This window comes from Ahaetulla prasina, chromosome 2 (genome assembly GCF_028640845.1).
Source record: "Ahaetulla prasina isolate Xishuangbanna chromosome 2, ASM2864084v1, whole genome shotgun sequence".
NCBI classification, from domain to species: domain Eukaryota; kingdom Metazoa; phylum Chordata; class Lepidosauria; order Squamata; family Colubridae; genus Ahaetulla; species Ahaetulla prasina.
This window is the reverse complement of record NC_080540.1, coordinates 92,743,239-92,759,626: the sequence shown is the minus strand read 5'-3', so window position 1 is coordinate 92,759,626 and position 16,388 is coordinate 92,743,239. Positions and strand designations below refer to the sequence as shown.

The 16,388-nt window shown below is 37.3% G+C and overlaps 1 protein-coding gene across 6 annotated transcripts in view; it reads left to right on the top strand.

The window, feature by feature from the left end:
• The first annotated feature begins 5,445 nt into the window (after positions 1-5,445).
• LOC131191795 (heterogeneous nuclear ribonucleoprotein A/B-like) overlaps positions 5,446-16,388 on the top strand; it is a 33,506-nt gene continuing 22,563 nt past the window's right edge. For 2 of the 6 annotated variants that reach the window (XR_009153576.1, XM_058170274.1), the window contains exons 1-7: positions 5,447-5,714; positions 5,904-6,248; positions 7,809-7,977; positions 8,064-8,222; positions 8,840-8,971; positions 12,353-12,440; positions 12,657-12,738. Coding sequence is in view for 5 of the 6 variants with exons in the window: in XM_058170274.1 (XP_058026257.1) it covers positions 5,938-6,248; positions 7,809-7,977; positions 8,064-8,222; positions 8,840-8,971; positions 12,353-12,440; positions 12,657-12,724 (927 nt within the window). In the remaining variant the exon portion in view is untranslated. Of the gene's footprint in view, positions 5,715-5,857; positions 6,249-7,808; positions 7,978-8,063; positions 8,223-8,839; positions 8,972-12,352; positions 12,441-12,656; positions 13,942-15,887; positions 16,128-16,388 lie in introns of those variants that run through there. The other 4 variants (XM_058170275.1, XM_058170276.1, XM_058170273.1 and 1 more) reach the window with 4 other exon arrangements.

Genomic DNA, 16,388 nt, shown 5'->3' with positions numbered 1-16,388 from the left:
TGTTGTAAGTCAACGACTGCCTATATATAATTTTAGCTATTGTCTATCCACTGCAGGATGAAGGCCTCTTCCGCATGTTTCCAACCAATATGGTCCTAAGCTTTCTTTTGTCAACGGGGCCTGCAATACTTGCTAATGTGATCGATCCATCTTATTTTAGGTCTCTTGTGGATGCTTTTTATCAAGTGGGATCCATTCTATGAGTGCCTTGGTGCACCTGCCATTAGTTCTTTTTGCTATGTGACCAGCCCATTTCAATTCTTTTACTCTCTTGATGATATTGTACACTTTCGTTTGTTCTCTAGTCCATGAGCAGGTCTTTCTATATTGTCTTGTAATGCCAAGCATGTATTTCTCCATGGCTCTTTGTGCCACTCACAGCTTTTGTTTTGATTGTGAGGTTAGTGGCCATGTTTCATTGGCATATATGAGAGCAGGTAGCAGACTGATCAAAAACTTTTCTCTTCAGGCATATACACACACATACAGAGTTTCTGTGTATATATACACACACACATAAACAAAAAAATCAAGGAGAAAGTTAAAAGTGCAAGAAAACAAGTAAAATAAAAATAAAAAATGTTAGAGAAATAACCACTAATCTTCTTTACAGCAGTTTCTTACAATTAGAGATTTACCTCTTACATAAAAGAATTCAATTAGCCATCTCATGTCGATATTCTCTTTTCTTGATCAAAGTCAATTAGCCACTTCAGCAAGTGTCATCTTCATCAATCATTTCTCCATTGTAGGTAGTGCTGAATCTTTCCATCTTTGTGCATACCATAATCTCATTGCAGCTATCATGCTGCACAAAGAAACGTTTTTCCCCAACTGTTTGTCCATCAGCCCCAAAAGAACAATCTTTGGTCTCAATTGTAATTTTTAACTTTTAATTTTTTTCTCTGAACCAATTTTTTAGCTATGTACATACTCATCACATGATAAAATCTCTCTTCTTGTTCATGTTCTAGATAATTTCTCTGGTGACATACAAAAATTCTGTTTAAAATATAACATAGTATAAATTTCAATACTTTCAATCACATATTTTCCCGCTGTTCCATTTGTATATTATAACCAAAATTTTAGCTCACTTTATTATACATTTCTTGTATGATTCTTGTTTCAAATTTCAATAAAAGTTTATATATTTTAGCAAGTACATATTCATCATTTGTATACAATTCTACTTCAAATTCAATTTTATAAAGTTCAAAACCATAATTTTTGTCTTTAATATTTCTAATAACCGTGAATAAGAAAACCATTGACAACTATATCCCTCTGCTACCAGCTCTTCTCTTGATTTTAAATTTTTCTTGACAAAATTCTAGTATCTCCCAATACATTAATTATTTGTATTTGCCTATTATTTCTTGTCTAAAATATGGTTTTTGTGCTAAGAGCCACAAAGGCATAGTATCCTAGTAGCTGTTTCATATATAAAGCCAACTTGATATACTTTGTAGAGACATAAAGTTTAATGATGTGTAAGAGAAAATTGGATAGCAAGAAAGAGCATTCAACCATTATTTTTTTAAAAATCTATAATCTTCTTCCAGAATTCTTGAGCTTTACAGGATTGCAACTAAATATGAAAGAATGATCCAACTTGATTATTGCATTTCCAACTATTTTTAGAAAATGAGTTACCTATTTTGACAATCAGTATTGGTTAAATACTTCACTGATAAAACATAAAATGCCAATTATTCTAAGTGCAATATTAATAATAAATTTAATATTTGTCTACATTAATATTCCCATTGTTGTCTGGTTTAATTTCTACAACCATTTAATCATACATTTTTAATTGTTCAGATAGTTTTTTAAGATTAACTCCCTCAGGATTCTCCCTTGTTTGTAATTAAAACTCTGCAACTTATTAAGAGATATTGAAACCAGTAAAGTGATTCTAACCATTTCAAAGAAAGAATATTAAAAGATGGCTTGATAATACAATTTGAAAATTGAGACTGCTAATTCAACTTCTTTCAGCTCTTATAAAATCTTTTTTTTAATTTGCTCCTGTAATAGTTATTTGCTTCTCCTACAGTATTTAACACGGAACTTTTCATTATTTCTATTTATCCTTCACTAATTCTCTCACCTGTTCATTATTAACCATTGCATGCACACTCATACTGACTGAGATTCATTCCTTTGCCATGTGTACATGCGTATATTTGATCTTAAATGTTATACTCACAATAAACATATTTTCTAAGCAAATATCAGGCATCATTTGCATTTATTTTTGGCTCTCAGAATGTTCCATTCACTTTTTCTAAACCCTCGTCTCAATTCACCTCCCCATTCACCTCCCCCACCTCCCCATCACTTAGCAGGTTCATTCATTCATTGTTCCACAAGCTTTCCTAAAACTCCTATCTTCACAGCCCATATACTTACAGTAGTACATATATCTCAACTCCATTCCATTCAATAAAACTTTTAAAGATAGAAGTGTAGAGCAGCCTTAGTCAAATCCATTTCACATACAGGATTCCCTGCTAATAATGAAGCCATTTAAATGAATATGCCATTATACTTCAGTTTTCTTTCACACTATTCATTATAAACTGGAATCTCAATGTAAGCCCAATATAGTGTTGCCTGTGTCACACCAATTGTAGCAGGGAGATCCAGATTGTACTCCTACCTGTTTTGGGAAAGCTCACCAAGCAACTTTGAGCCAGTTACTTTATTTCAGCCTGACCATCATTGCAGGGTTGTTGTGGGGGAAAAAAGGAGGGAGTGTTATGTACATTATCTTTGGTTCCTGAATGAAACCGTAACATAAATGAAATAAATAGATATATGTAATATACTGACACACTCAGAATACTAGACATGAGTTATAGTAACTGTATTAAATGTCTCTAAAAATTAAAGATCTGATTTGCAATTTATGTATTTATTTAGAAAATTTGTATAACTTACTCACTCATAGTGTCTAGGCGGCTTACAAACAATAAAAGCCCAGTATAAAAACAAAAAACAATAGTCATCCCCCCCCTCCACAGAGTATTAAATAAGTCATTTGATGGCTTCATTGCACTCTGGGCTCTCCAGGCCCACTGGCAAAACTAAATCTTACAGGGCCTTACAAAAGACTGTCAAAGTAGGGGCCAGTCTAATTTCTGCAGTGATGATGTTCCAAAGGGAGGGAGATGCAATGGAGAAGGCCATTCTTCTGGTTCCCACCAGATGTACTGCCTTAGGGATGGGACTTGCAACACTTCATGCCTCCCCGCTTTAGTGGGTTCCGTGAATGTGACCAGCAAGAGATGTTCCCTCAGACAACTTGGTCTCAAGCCATGAAGTGCTTTAATGATGACAAGCAGCATTTTTTATTTATTTTATTTATTTATTTTTGTCACAACAATATATATAAGTATTGCACCCAGAAGCAGATCGGCAACCAATGCAGCTCCCATAAGAAAATTGATACAATGATTTATCATAAATCAACTTATACAAAAGCCTTCCATAATTGTAGGTTTTATATTTTAATGAAAAATAAATAATTGAAGTGGGAAAAGATAAAACATGAGTAGAAAAAAAAACAATTTATCTGTTCACGTATCTTTTAATGACAGATGAAGTACTGGAAATGGTAAGGATCAAAACTATCAGTCATATTATTTTGATATGGAATCCTAGAATGATGGTCATTCACTTAGTTTATATTTCAGCAATTAATAAATTGGATGCAATTAGATGGATTTACTTCTTTATTTTTATTTATTTATTTTATTTTGTCACACAGTTGTACACACTTAGAATAGAATAGAATTTTTATTGGCCAAGAGTGATTGGACACACAAGGAATTTGTCTTGGTGCATATGCTCTCAGTGTACATAAAAGAAAAGATACCTTCATCAAGGTACAACATTTACAACACAAATGATGGTCAATATATCAATATAAATCATAAGGATTGCCAGCAACAAAGTTACAGTCATACAGTCATAAGTGGAAAGAGATTGGTGATGGGAACGATGAGAAGATTAATAGTAGTACAGATTTAGTAAATAGTTTAGACAGTGTTGAGGGAATTATTTGTTAAACAGAGTGATGGCGTTTGGGAAAAAACTGTTCTTGTGTCTAGTTGTTCTGGTGTGCAGTGCTCTATAGCGTCGTTTTCAGGGTAGGAGTTTATGTCCTGGATATAATATAATATATTATAATATAATTATTATTAATTATTATTATATTATAATATAATGGATATATTTACTTCTGTACAATCTTTTAATAAAAATTAAAATTTTATAAAAAAATATTGTATTTTAATAAAATAAAACAAACTTTTATTTGTTACACACTTCTGTGTAACTATACTTTTTATATAAAGTATAAAAGAATATACTTTTTATAAAGATTATTGAACAAATTCTTAATTTTAAGGTGGCAGCATCAAAGCATCATTTCACAAGGTGCTTGCAAAATTGATACCCCCTCCCCCATATAATTTAAAAAAAATGTATTATAAAGAAACCCTTGTCTAATGTGAAAGCGCTGATTATGTGAGTTTGACCATTTAATTTGGAAAAATGTACTTTCAGATGGGGGAGGATTTCTTTTTCTCCACAGTGGTGGTCTTGTGCCTTAAGCTTGCTCCTTTTTTGGATCGAGGTGTTAAGAGGTGAGGTCAACACGACTGTCTCAGTGAGCAAAGGATTGGAGGTGCTTGTGTCCTTTTGACAATTAGACCAATTATCTAATTGGAAGCAAAAATTCTCCATCCTTCCCCGCTCATTAGGACACGAAGCAACTGGGTGCAATCCTATCAGCGGCACTATAAATGACAAGTGCTCTTTTGTAACACCCCAATTGGTCTGTCATCTGCTTCTCCTTCCCTTCAGAAAGGCCAGGAGGTAGCCCCCCCCCCCGCCTCCTCAGGAACCGCAAGTGGCTGAAATCCAGGGCTGTGCCTCGGCTGGCCTAATTAACCCCTCGCAGCCACATGGGATCTTCGCTTCTCGGTCACCATTTCCTTTCGGACGGTTGAGAGGCAACCCGCACAGGTGTGCAAGGTTAGGTAGATAAATTAAGGCGAGAAGCGGGGCGGCCTGAGCCATCGTTCTCACGCCCTCCTATGTGACGATCAGATCAACCGGCACTTATGTGGGGGGCGGGGGCGACAAGGGGAGAAACTTGGTTCCATTCTCGTTAATGGTACCGCCGACTTCCAGATGCTCGGAAGCTGCAATATGAATGCTTCCATCCCAGAATAATTCTCGCCCCCTCAGAAAAGCGAACTCGGAGACAACTTGTGAACTATGTGACCGTAACTGACGGCGAGGCCTTTACAATTCTATTTCCGCGCTCTCGTAAGAAGCCGCAGGCCGCACAACCAGCAGTTAGAGAGGAGGCGTGGCCGAGAATACGCAAAGGTGTTCTCAGCCAACGGGAGCTGAGATTCTACATGAGTGATCGACGTGCTTGGCCAGTAAGCGGGAGGTTTGTTGCGGAGTGGCCGCGCGACCCGAGAAGCCTATAAAAGGAGGCCAGGCGGGAGCGTGCTTTCGCCCCCTGGATAGCTGTGCGCCGTCGTGTCCGTTTGTCTGTCAGGAACTGCACGGGAGGGGAGGAGCCACTGTCGCCGCTGACGACATCGGCAGAGACCGGCAGGCTCGCGACAAAGCTTTAAGGACCGGATTCCGGTTCCTCCTGGGAAAGGCGAGCCGAGCGGCGTTTAAACGTGAGTCTCGGAAACTCGGGGTGGGGGGGCGGCGCTTGGCTTAGCGGCTTCGCGTGGCGAGGCCGAGTGGGACGCGCGCTCCTTCCTTCCTTCCGTGCGTCTGGAGGCGCCATCTCTTTTTTTTTCCCCACCCCCCTTCATAGGCCTCGCTGAGGGGGAGAGAACTTCCGTTGTTGTCGCTTTACGCAGGTTCGAGGCAGCGGCGCACTCTGGGCTAGAGATCATGGCCGAGGTGGAGCACCAGTTTGGCGCCACCCAAAACGGGCACGAAGCGGCGGCGGCCGCGGCGGCCGAGGGATCCGTGAGTGGCGGCGACGAGGAGCTGTTGCAGCCGGAGCAGCAGCTTGAAGAGGAGGAGGAAGAGGAAGAGGTGGTGGCGGCGGCAGTGGTGGTGGCCGAGGCCGGAGAGGAGGGGGACGGCGAAGGAGAAAGCGAGGAGGCAGGGCAATCGGTAGCTTCTGCAGAAGCTAGCGGCAGCCAGAACGGAGCCGAAGGCGATCAGATCAATGCAAGCAAGAACGAGGAGGACGCGGGGTAAGGCTGCCGGGCCTCGTTAGCTTGCCCCCGCCCACTTTCTGTGGTTTCCGGCGCCATGCGCGGCGACAACCTGCTCGGAGGAGTGACAGGCCCGAACCCGCTGCTTTGGCTCGGCTCCAATCCCGTTCTTAACGCTTTTTCTTGCCTTGCCTGATCATATTTTTTTTTTTTTGGCCGAGGGAGATTAGCGCGGGGGTCCTTCCTTTTTTAGCCTTGTCTTTGCGGATGAAATAGACAATGAGCCGAAACGGGGCTGCAGCAGTCGGTCCTCCTTTGTTCTTGAAGCTGCCTTTTGTTGGCGCCATGTGGTAGGGGAAGGAGGGGCGGTTAAGGCTCCTGGTTTCCTGAAATGGCAGTAGTCTAGGCGTCCCCCCCCTTTTCTTTGTGTGCCATTTGAGGACAGCTTACTGTCCTTGCCTCTGTATTAAAACTTGAAAAGGGTAAAATGACCCCTTCTCCCTAAAATATATTAAGTTGCTAGTTCGATGGGAGTCAGAAGTAGGTGCTTAAGAACTTTGAACAGGAACATATGTTTCTGAAATTATTTGCTGGCAGTGTAATTTAACTGTACATCCTCCAGCAATTGCAGTTCGATTAGCATGTATGCAGTTTAGTTTCTTTAGGTGATTAGGTAACTCCAGCATAATCCTTGTAGAAGTGATGCTGAGTTGTTTACTATATTTTATCTCCTGTTTTCTATGTTTTTCCTGTTCCATTAAATTTTCTTAGGGAAAGTCTGGACTTGAAGTGGACTCTCAAAAAAAGCAACCTTTTACATAATTACATGCAGCCCAATTGAAATGCCAGGTGGCTTGAATATATCTAAAATTTAATAGAGCAGCCTATTATAATAGAAAATCAAACTGGTAATTGTTTAAACAAAAAGTCTGAGTCTTGATGAAAGCTGTATGCTTAAAACTTGAGTTGGAATCATTAGTTTGTATGACTTCAGTTAGTAAAATACTTTGGTTTGCTTAACTTTTATTGTAAGTATCTCAGGGCCTGAAATTGAGTGAAGGCAATTGAACCATAGGTATAACTATGTAAACTTGTTTTACGAAAGGCTAAACATCACAAATTACAGATGATAAATTATATATAATTAAATTATAAATTATAATTACAAATTATACTGAGACATGATGAAATGCAGGTAGTCTTCATCTTATGACTACAGTTGAGCCCCAAATTTTCATTAGTAAATTGAGTTTTGCCCCATTTTACAACCTGTTGTTAAGTGAATCATGTCATTAAGTGAATCCAGCTTTATCCTTTGACTTTGCTTATTAGAAGCTAGCTAGGAAGGTTACAAATGGTGATCAGATGACTGTGAGGGCACTGCAATTATCATAAATTCATCCATTTGCCAAATGCTTGAATTTTGATCATGTGGCCATGGGGATACTGCAATGGTCTTAAGTGAAAAATGGTAATAAGTTACTTTCTTCAATAACTTTGAACTGTCACTAAACCAGTGGTGGTACATCGAGGACCAGTTGTATTGCTATGGTAACAATGGTCATAATTTTTCAGTGTATCTTGCTTACCTTGTTGCAGGAAAATGTTTGTTGGTGGTCTCAGTTGGGATACAAGCAAAAAAGACTTAAAAGACTACTTTACTAAATTTGGTGAAGTAACTGATTGCACAATAAAGATGGATCCCAATACAGGCAGATCAAGAGGTTTTGGATTCATTCTCTTCAAAGAAGCAGGAAGTGTTGATAAGGTTAGTGATAGACTGAGATATATTACTTAGACTAATGCTAATGTTATAAATGTTCTGTCATCCTGATTTCTTGAACTGCTTTGTAGGTTTTGGAGCAAAAAGAACACAAATTGGATGGAAGAGTGATTGACCCTAAGAAAGCAATGGCAATGAAAAAGGATCCTGTGAAGAAAATATTTGTTGGTGGACTTAACCCAGAGGCAACAGAAGACAAAATCAGGGAATATTTTGGAGAGTTTGGAGAGGTATATAATCTGATGCAAGTTTAGGTAGACAGGATAGCTTTATCCTGAAAATAGTAAAGTAAATTGTTTTAATCCACAGTAATTGTAAGTAGAAATATGGGGTATATTACTCAGGGATTGATTATTATACTAGGTGCAGTAGTATACCAGGTGTGCAATACACATACATATGAATTTATATGCTTGTATTTCAATTTAATTAGAATTGGTTACATCATGGCATTTCTTTAAATGGTTGACAAATCATGTACCCCTGCGTATCATAAATCTATTTTTATATTGCTTTCTGTCCTTGTATTTCCTTGTGGTTTTTCGAGCATAGTATATAGTAAATTTTAACAGACTTTAATTGTTTAGAGCAGCAAATGGTCATCCTTAGATGAAATTTGTAAATTATTATACAAATCAGATCACACTTGCAGAGCAGTAATAGTTTGCATTTGTTACATTATTTTATCAATGTAGCTTTATCTACTGAGTTCCTAGTGCTTAATAAGTTGCAGTTTTTAACACAAGACTGTTGTACCCTGAAAAAACAGATAGAGACTGACCAGAATTACTGAATAAGGTAATGTGATACATAATTCCAATTAACTTGAAATATTATGTTTCTTTAGATTGAAGCGATTGAACTTCCAATGGATCCAAAGACCAATAAAAGAAGGGGGTTTGTATTCATCACATTTAAGGAAGAAGAACCAGTGAAGAAAATATTAGAGAAAAAGTTCCACAATGTCAGTGGTAGTAAGGTAGGAATTCCGCTTATGTATAGTGGATTGGAATCTATTCACTTTATATATCTTGCACATTGTTGGAAGGTGAAAAGTAAGAGAATTACACAAAGTTTATTTTGAATTTGGAAACTATATAGGAAACGGACTAAATGAGCACAATATATTTATTGTATAATTTTTTAGCCACGAGATCTGTTTTTGCACTACAGAATTAGAAACTATCCAGATTAATTTAATTCCTTTTGCATAATCGAAGATTTGAAGTAGCATCAGCAATTGTAGATGGTATTACAGTGTACATGTCTTTTTTCCCCAGAAGTGAGGGCTAATTGTTTCTAGACAGTATTAAATTTATATGCTGCCTATTTCACTTTGAAAAGTGATGCATAATATTTTTCATTATATTATCCCAAATTTGAGAAATACGTAGTGCCTACCATTAAATATGATTTGATATACTTCAGCAAATTAGTGAAAAACAGGACTAGTTTGTATGAAAGGAGTATATTATAGTAATATAGTATATTTAGTATATTATAGTAAAGTACTATATTTAATTTATAATTTCATGAAAACAGCCAGTGGCATTTGAGACCTAGAAGCTATAGATCAGTGATGGCGAACTTTTTCTGCATTGAGTGCCGAAAGCGGAATGCGTGCACCAGAGTGCTTGAAACTTGAAGACCAGCTGGCTGGTGCGCACGCCAGCCAGCTGCTCTTCTGGGTTTTGAGCGCTGGTAACCTGAAGACCAGCTGGCTAGTGCACATGCACGCTAGCCAGCTGCTCTTCCTGTTTCCGGCGTGCATGGCCAGCTGATCTTCATGCATGCCAGAAATCCAAAGACCAGCTGGCCTGTGCAATTTGAATAAAATAAATAAAATGTGCACGCCAACCAGCTGGTCTTTGAATTTCTGGTGCTCCAACGCACGTGAAGACCAGCTGTGCATCAAAAACCGGAAGAGCAGCTGGCAACTGCGCATGTGCCCAGAGGGCTCTGCATGCCACAGGTTTGCCATCACAGCTTTAGATTATTATTCCCTCAAAAAGGAATATTAATGATATACAAGTCTTATGTGGACCACATTTGTTGATGGGATGTGGGAATAATGTAGGCAGGAAGGGTAGAATGAGTAAACTCATAAGTTGTATTTATATAATGCTGGTATACTACTGTTATTTGAATGTCACAGCCTGGGTCGGTGAAGTAATCGACAATATACCGTATATACTCGAATATAAGCCGATCCGAGTATAAGCCGAGGTCCCCAATTTTACCCCAAAAAACTGGGGTAAACTGGGGACTCGAGTATAAGCCGAGGGAGGGAAATGAGGCAGCTACCGGTCAGGGAAAGCCTCCCTCCCTCAGCCGAGAAGGCTGGCGGCTCCCCGCCCGCCTCTCACTGCACCGGCAGGGCTTCCCCGCGCTAATGCAAAAGCCCGCCAAGTTTGCACCATCCGGTATAATGTGAAAAAAAGAAGAAAAAAAAAACCTCGAGTATAAGCCGTATATACTCGAGTATAAGCCGAGGGGACGTTTTTCAGCACAAAAAACGTGCTGAAAAACTCGGCTTATACTCGAGTATATACGGTAATGCCTTTATCATCCCTTTTACAGCTTCCAGAACCTGTGACATAGTGCTAGATTTTTAGTTTTGTTTCCTTTCTGTTCATAAACCAAAATGGCAAACTAGGGCAAAAATACTGATTTTACCAATGTGATGTCATTGGAAATACCGTAATGCCCATTGTCCTCAGTCACTTTAAAATGCAACCACTTTCAAAACAGGAAGTATCTTTCTTTTGTTATTTTCTCTAGAGTTGTTGCCCTGAACTAGGAGGATAGCTAGAAGGATAAAGGTTTCTTAAACAATGGACTTAAAATAAGCATTTTCTGTTAATTTTTATTAATTTGCTTGGATCCTATGATAGTAAGGAAATAAACTTTTTTGAAAATTACTTGAATAAGAAGACATGAAAACATTAATATAACACTGTCAGGGTTCCAAGAAACACCCCCAACAAAATAAAGCACTGAGGCTTGAGGTTCCTCAAAGTTCCAATTTATTAGAGATGTCATGGTGGCACAGCTGGGAAAACTCAAAACTGAAAGCTTCCAGGTTTTTCACACCCAGTTAACAGTTCACAGTCCTGCCCCACACCCACAAGTTCATCTCATTGTCCAATCAACTCTTCACACTCAATTGGATAAAATCTTCAGGCAGTCTCCATCAGAGGCAGGATGTCCTTGAATGCGAAATGTTGTTATGACTAACTTTCGATGCTCCAACAACAACCCCCTCCCAGCTTCCCCAGCTAAAATATGTGGCAGTTAAGAAGCAAAAAAGAAAATTGCCTTCCACAACTGACAATAACACTAGGTAACAGCCAAAAGTAGGAAGTCGCTTGATTAGAATATGGACTACTTGAAGCAGAAGATATAAAGCAAAATACAAATGGTAGAATGTGGAAGCATATTTTAAGAGCAGGGCTTATAGTGGAGCTAGGGTGCTGGAACTTTGGATGCTGCCAAATTGCCAATAATTCCAGTAATCATGAAAATGATAAGGGATGATGGATGTATTTACAATATTAGGGAGCTTCATGTTGCCCTGTTTTGGGTTATAGTCACTGTGTAATAGTTTAAAACTCACATACTTGGCATTCATAGCACTATCGGATGAAAAATATGTGTACATGGGTAATCCTTGAATAAAATCACAATTGGGGTTAGAATTCTTTTGCTAGGCAATGTGCTTGTTAAGTGAGTTGTGGTGGATTTTATGACCTTTTTTGTCATGATTGTTAAGTGAATCAGATGTTCATTAAGTGAATACATATTCCTCCCATTGACAATGCTTCACATGATCCCAAGGTGCTTCAGCTATCATAAATACGTCTGTTGCCAAATTCCTGAGTTTTGATCATGTGACTTTTAAGATACTTATTGTAAGTGTGGGGACTATTCCTAAATTATTTTTTTCAGTGCCATTGTAACTTCAAATGGTTGCTGAATGAATGATTGTTAAGACAGGGACTGCGTGCACTTTTGGCTATACTCATGTGATATATTTAGCCATAGTTAACCATATTTTGCTTAACTTGTTTCCTGGTTTCAGATAGCATATGGAAATTTAATCATGTAAACTGAGTTTATGCAATTTGAGAGATTAAAGTTCAGTTTTGAAAGAGGTATTGAGTTTATAGATTATATCTTATAAATTATAGTACAGTGCTAACTTCTGTGCAGCAGAAGTGTTCTCTAGAATATTTGCCCTCAGATTTTATTGTTTGGAAAGTATTTTTGTAATCCAGGTATTTATAACATTTATAACTTGTGGTATGTATATGTAGTGTTGTATGTTAAGAACATATGTTTTACATTACAATCTTTTCAGTGTGAAATTAAGGTAGCACAGCCAAAAGAAGTATATCAGCAGCAACAGTTTGGTTCTGGGGGCGGCCGAGGAAGAGGTGGAAGAAGAGGTATGTATTGCATTCAGTATTTTAGAATGGACAGATTCTAAAATACAGAGTTTTCCAGATGATTTTCCTTTTATAGAAGAAAGAGTTTTTGAATATAGGATATAGCTATCAAGACTACAACTGTTCAGTATCTGTTTATTTTGGATGGGACCTGGTTATAGATACCTGCAAGCATGACTAAATACTAATTTAATGTATTTGATTGCTTACTTATAGGTCAAGGCAGTTCAAATTATGGGAAGGCTCCAAGACGTGGTCATCAGAATAACTACAAGCCATATTGATCAAAAGTATTCAGGTATGCAGTGGCATGCTCTAATGCACAAAACTACTGCATATGTTTTGTACTTAATGCTGTAGATGGACATTACAATTATGTACCAAAATTAACTTTACAATACATTTCTATGGCCTGTTATGTGTATCTGAAGACCTCCCTGGAAATGTCTTTGTTTAATATTTACAGATAATAGTTGTCTAGAGAGTGTGGTGTGTAAATTTCAGCCTTGCTGAAGATTAATGATTTTATTGATAGGTTAAATTGAAATGATTTTGAGGGGTCTGCTTAAAGCTGCAGCTTCTGCATCTAGGGACTGCCCATTGGAGTTAACCACGTTATTCCAGTTGTACAGAATGAGATGCATCTTAGGGAACCAGTATCACTTTCCACCTTTTTATTTTGTATTGGTTTTGTGTCATACATTTCCTGTAATGGAAGTGTTAATTTTACTGTACTTTTTGGTACCTTTTTGGAATCTAATGTATTGTAAGGTATTTTACATGTGTTCTGATTCACCATGACATGGATATTGATGCTATTCTAGCTTTTGAATAAAAAAGCATAATACAGTATCCTGTGCCATTATTCCAGCTATCCTTTTGTAGCTCAGAGAAAAGAAGCCTTAGAATTTCATTAGAAATGATGGTGGCTGGTTGGATGCGTAAATTTTAGAAGTTGGGTTTAGAGCATGTTTTATTTAACCTTTACTAAAATTGATGAAAGACCAGCAAAGTTTAATTATTTAATCACAAATTTAAAGTATTGTTGAGGTAGGAAAAACCAGGAAGCAGAAAAAAGTATTATATTTCAGGCAAATTTTAGGATTAAGAATAGTGTATTGCCTTGCGTAGGAATAAAGGTCATAGGAATTTAGGAATAAATTTGTAGAATTAAAATACCTAAAATACTGAAGGGCTCAAGGCTGTATTTACACACACAGGACAATATTAGACAAGCTTACACTATAGTCTGCTTTTTTGTATATGCAAGTTCAATTTAACTGCTTTCAAAATCTGAAAACATGCTCAATAACGTATGTACAAAACTCCTGGATGCTTATGTAGTACACTCACTATATTTGAACCTTCCCTAGGTTAATTGATCATACTTAAATCTATCAATCTGACTGGCTTTTGTACTCTTATGTGTTTTATTAGTATTTAGAAATTAAACATTTCATGCTAAAATTATTAAGCAAATATTAAAGCTGCGTAAACATTGGATTTTCAGTACTGTTTCCAAGTTTTTTTCAACTATTCTATAGCTTCTTCCAAGCTTATTCTGAGCTATTTTGCAGTCATGTTACTATTTTCAGTAGTTAATAGGTAATAGCAGTCCTACTGTCAAATATGGGTAAAGATCTTTAATGCACTATAAGTACATTAAATTCTACATTTCAAGTTTCCAAAAATGTAGCTTTTTAGCTAGGTATAAGCTCAGAAGAATATCATGCATTTTTATTTAGAATAATAATTTCTTGCTTAAATCAAAGATATTACAATAACAGCTCTGTTTTAATGGAAGTTTTAATTATATTGTAACAGCCATGGTTAAAATTAGGTTTGGCAGAAGAAGTTGTCTCTGGAGAGACAACACAGTCTTTATCCATGGGATAAATAATCTGTTATCAACATTTTAATTGTATAGTAATCAATATTAACCCCAAATTAGAACTCATTGTTTAAGCTTATATAACAACAGCTATGGACTGGCTCCAGTTATTTAATTTTTGACCATTTTTATATGGTAATCTGCTTGGTTTGCTTGTCAGGGCATTTGAACAGTAACAAATAAGACTTGAAAATTAATTTTGCTTTTGACAGTTCAGTAGTTCAGTCAGGCTGAATTGTGTCCTGTGAGAAATTAAAAGGCTACTGAAAATATACCTAACTACTTACAAAGATTTTGTCCACAATGATACAAGACAGTTTTCAAGTCTTATTTGCTAGAGTGTCAAATCCTTCTAACTGAAGGCGAATTAAATATAGTTCTTCTGAAAGTGAAACCATTAACTACTGCATTCCAGAATTTATGAGCTAGAGTGGTAGAAGTAGGTAATCCTATATCAGAGTTACCTCTGATCAGGAATTGCTAATTCATTTAGACATAAAATGACTATTATACATTTTTTTCTGACTCATTTATCTATTATAATCAGTTGGATATCTAGCAGGAGTTCCTGAAAGACATTTTCACATTACACTAGAATTACAATTACCTGTCTTCTCCCTGGCTATGAACTTAACAGATCACATTTTTGTTCTCTGTAATGTGTGTGATAGTGGGCTTTCCAACCTTACTTGTTTTTGAGTATTTTAACATTGTTTTCATCCTATGTTTTTGTGCCCCAAAGAATGGAAGTTCTATGCTCCAAGTGTAGATAGTTGAATACTAGTACTGTATTTTGCATTTTTTGATAAGTAAGCCTACTTGTTATTAATATGCAGCATAAAAGAGTCTATTGAAGTTCTGTTAAGCACATTTTACCAAATTTTTTAAAAATATGTTTTTATTTGCTTTAAGTCACAGATCTTAGGGATTGAAACATCAGAGCCTGACATAGCAAATATAAACAGGATTTTACACTAGAAAATGCATTTTCTAGTGAAATACAGAAAATTAGCTGTAGCTAAGAGAGAAAAGAAACTGCTTATGAAGAAATGGAGATGTACCAATTTGATACTGTTATGATTGACAGACATAGCAGAACTATCTTTAGCAATGGAATGCCATCTCAATAGCACAGAAAAACAGGTAACATGTTTGAAGATAGTAGTTGTTAGACACTGTCCTTAGAAAATGGGTTGCTTTTCATCGGTTATAACATTTTTGGTATAAATACTTTTTGATCTGTCAACTTCTTAAAATAAGCATTCCCCTTTATTTCTGAATTGTTGTAATGGGAGAGCTATGCTTTCCAAATAAAAATAGGTTGTCAGCGTTGGTGACAATACTTTCTTTCGTAAATAAAACATTTCTATAAGATGTTACAAATCTTACAAAAACAATTCTCACGAGTCTAATGTTTGGATGTTTCATTAAATAATGTGTGCCTACCAATTTGTTAATAAAATGTTACAAAGAAAATGGACTTATTAGATCAAATGTGCTAATTGTGAAATATAGGCAGAAATAAGACTGTATATATTTTCCTGCAACCTCTATAGCAGGGTCTCCAACCTTGGTCCCTTTAAGACAGCGGTTCTCAACCTGTGGGTCGGGACCCCGTTGGGGGTCGAATGACGATTTGCCAGGGGTCGCCTAAGACCATCGGAAATATGGGAAGTATACTTGCGAGTCGAAGAATCGCGCTCCGATGGTTGACTCCACAAGCCAGCTGCAGGCTCTTCAAATCGCTAGCCGAATTCGGCTTCAGGTGCGATGAATTAAAAAAGAGAGAAATCTTTGCTCTGATGTCTCCCTCTCAAGCCAACTGCAATCACTCCCAATCGCTAGCCTAATCTGGCTTCAGGCGCCATAAACTTAATAGGGGAGGAGTCTCTGCTTTAATGCCTCCGTCCTCAAGGCAATCGCAAGCAGTTCAGATCGCTAGCCAATATGGCTTCAGGCGCGATAAATTCAAAATGAAAATAATTTTACACTTGGGGGTCGCCACATCGTGGGGAATTGTATTAAAGGGGTCGCCACATCGTGGGGAATTGTATTAA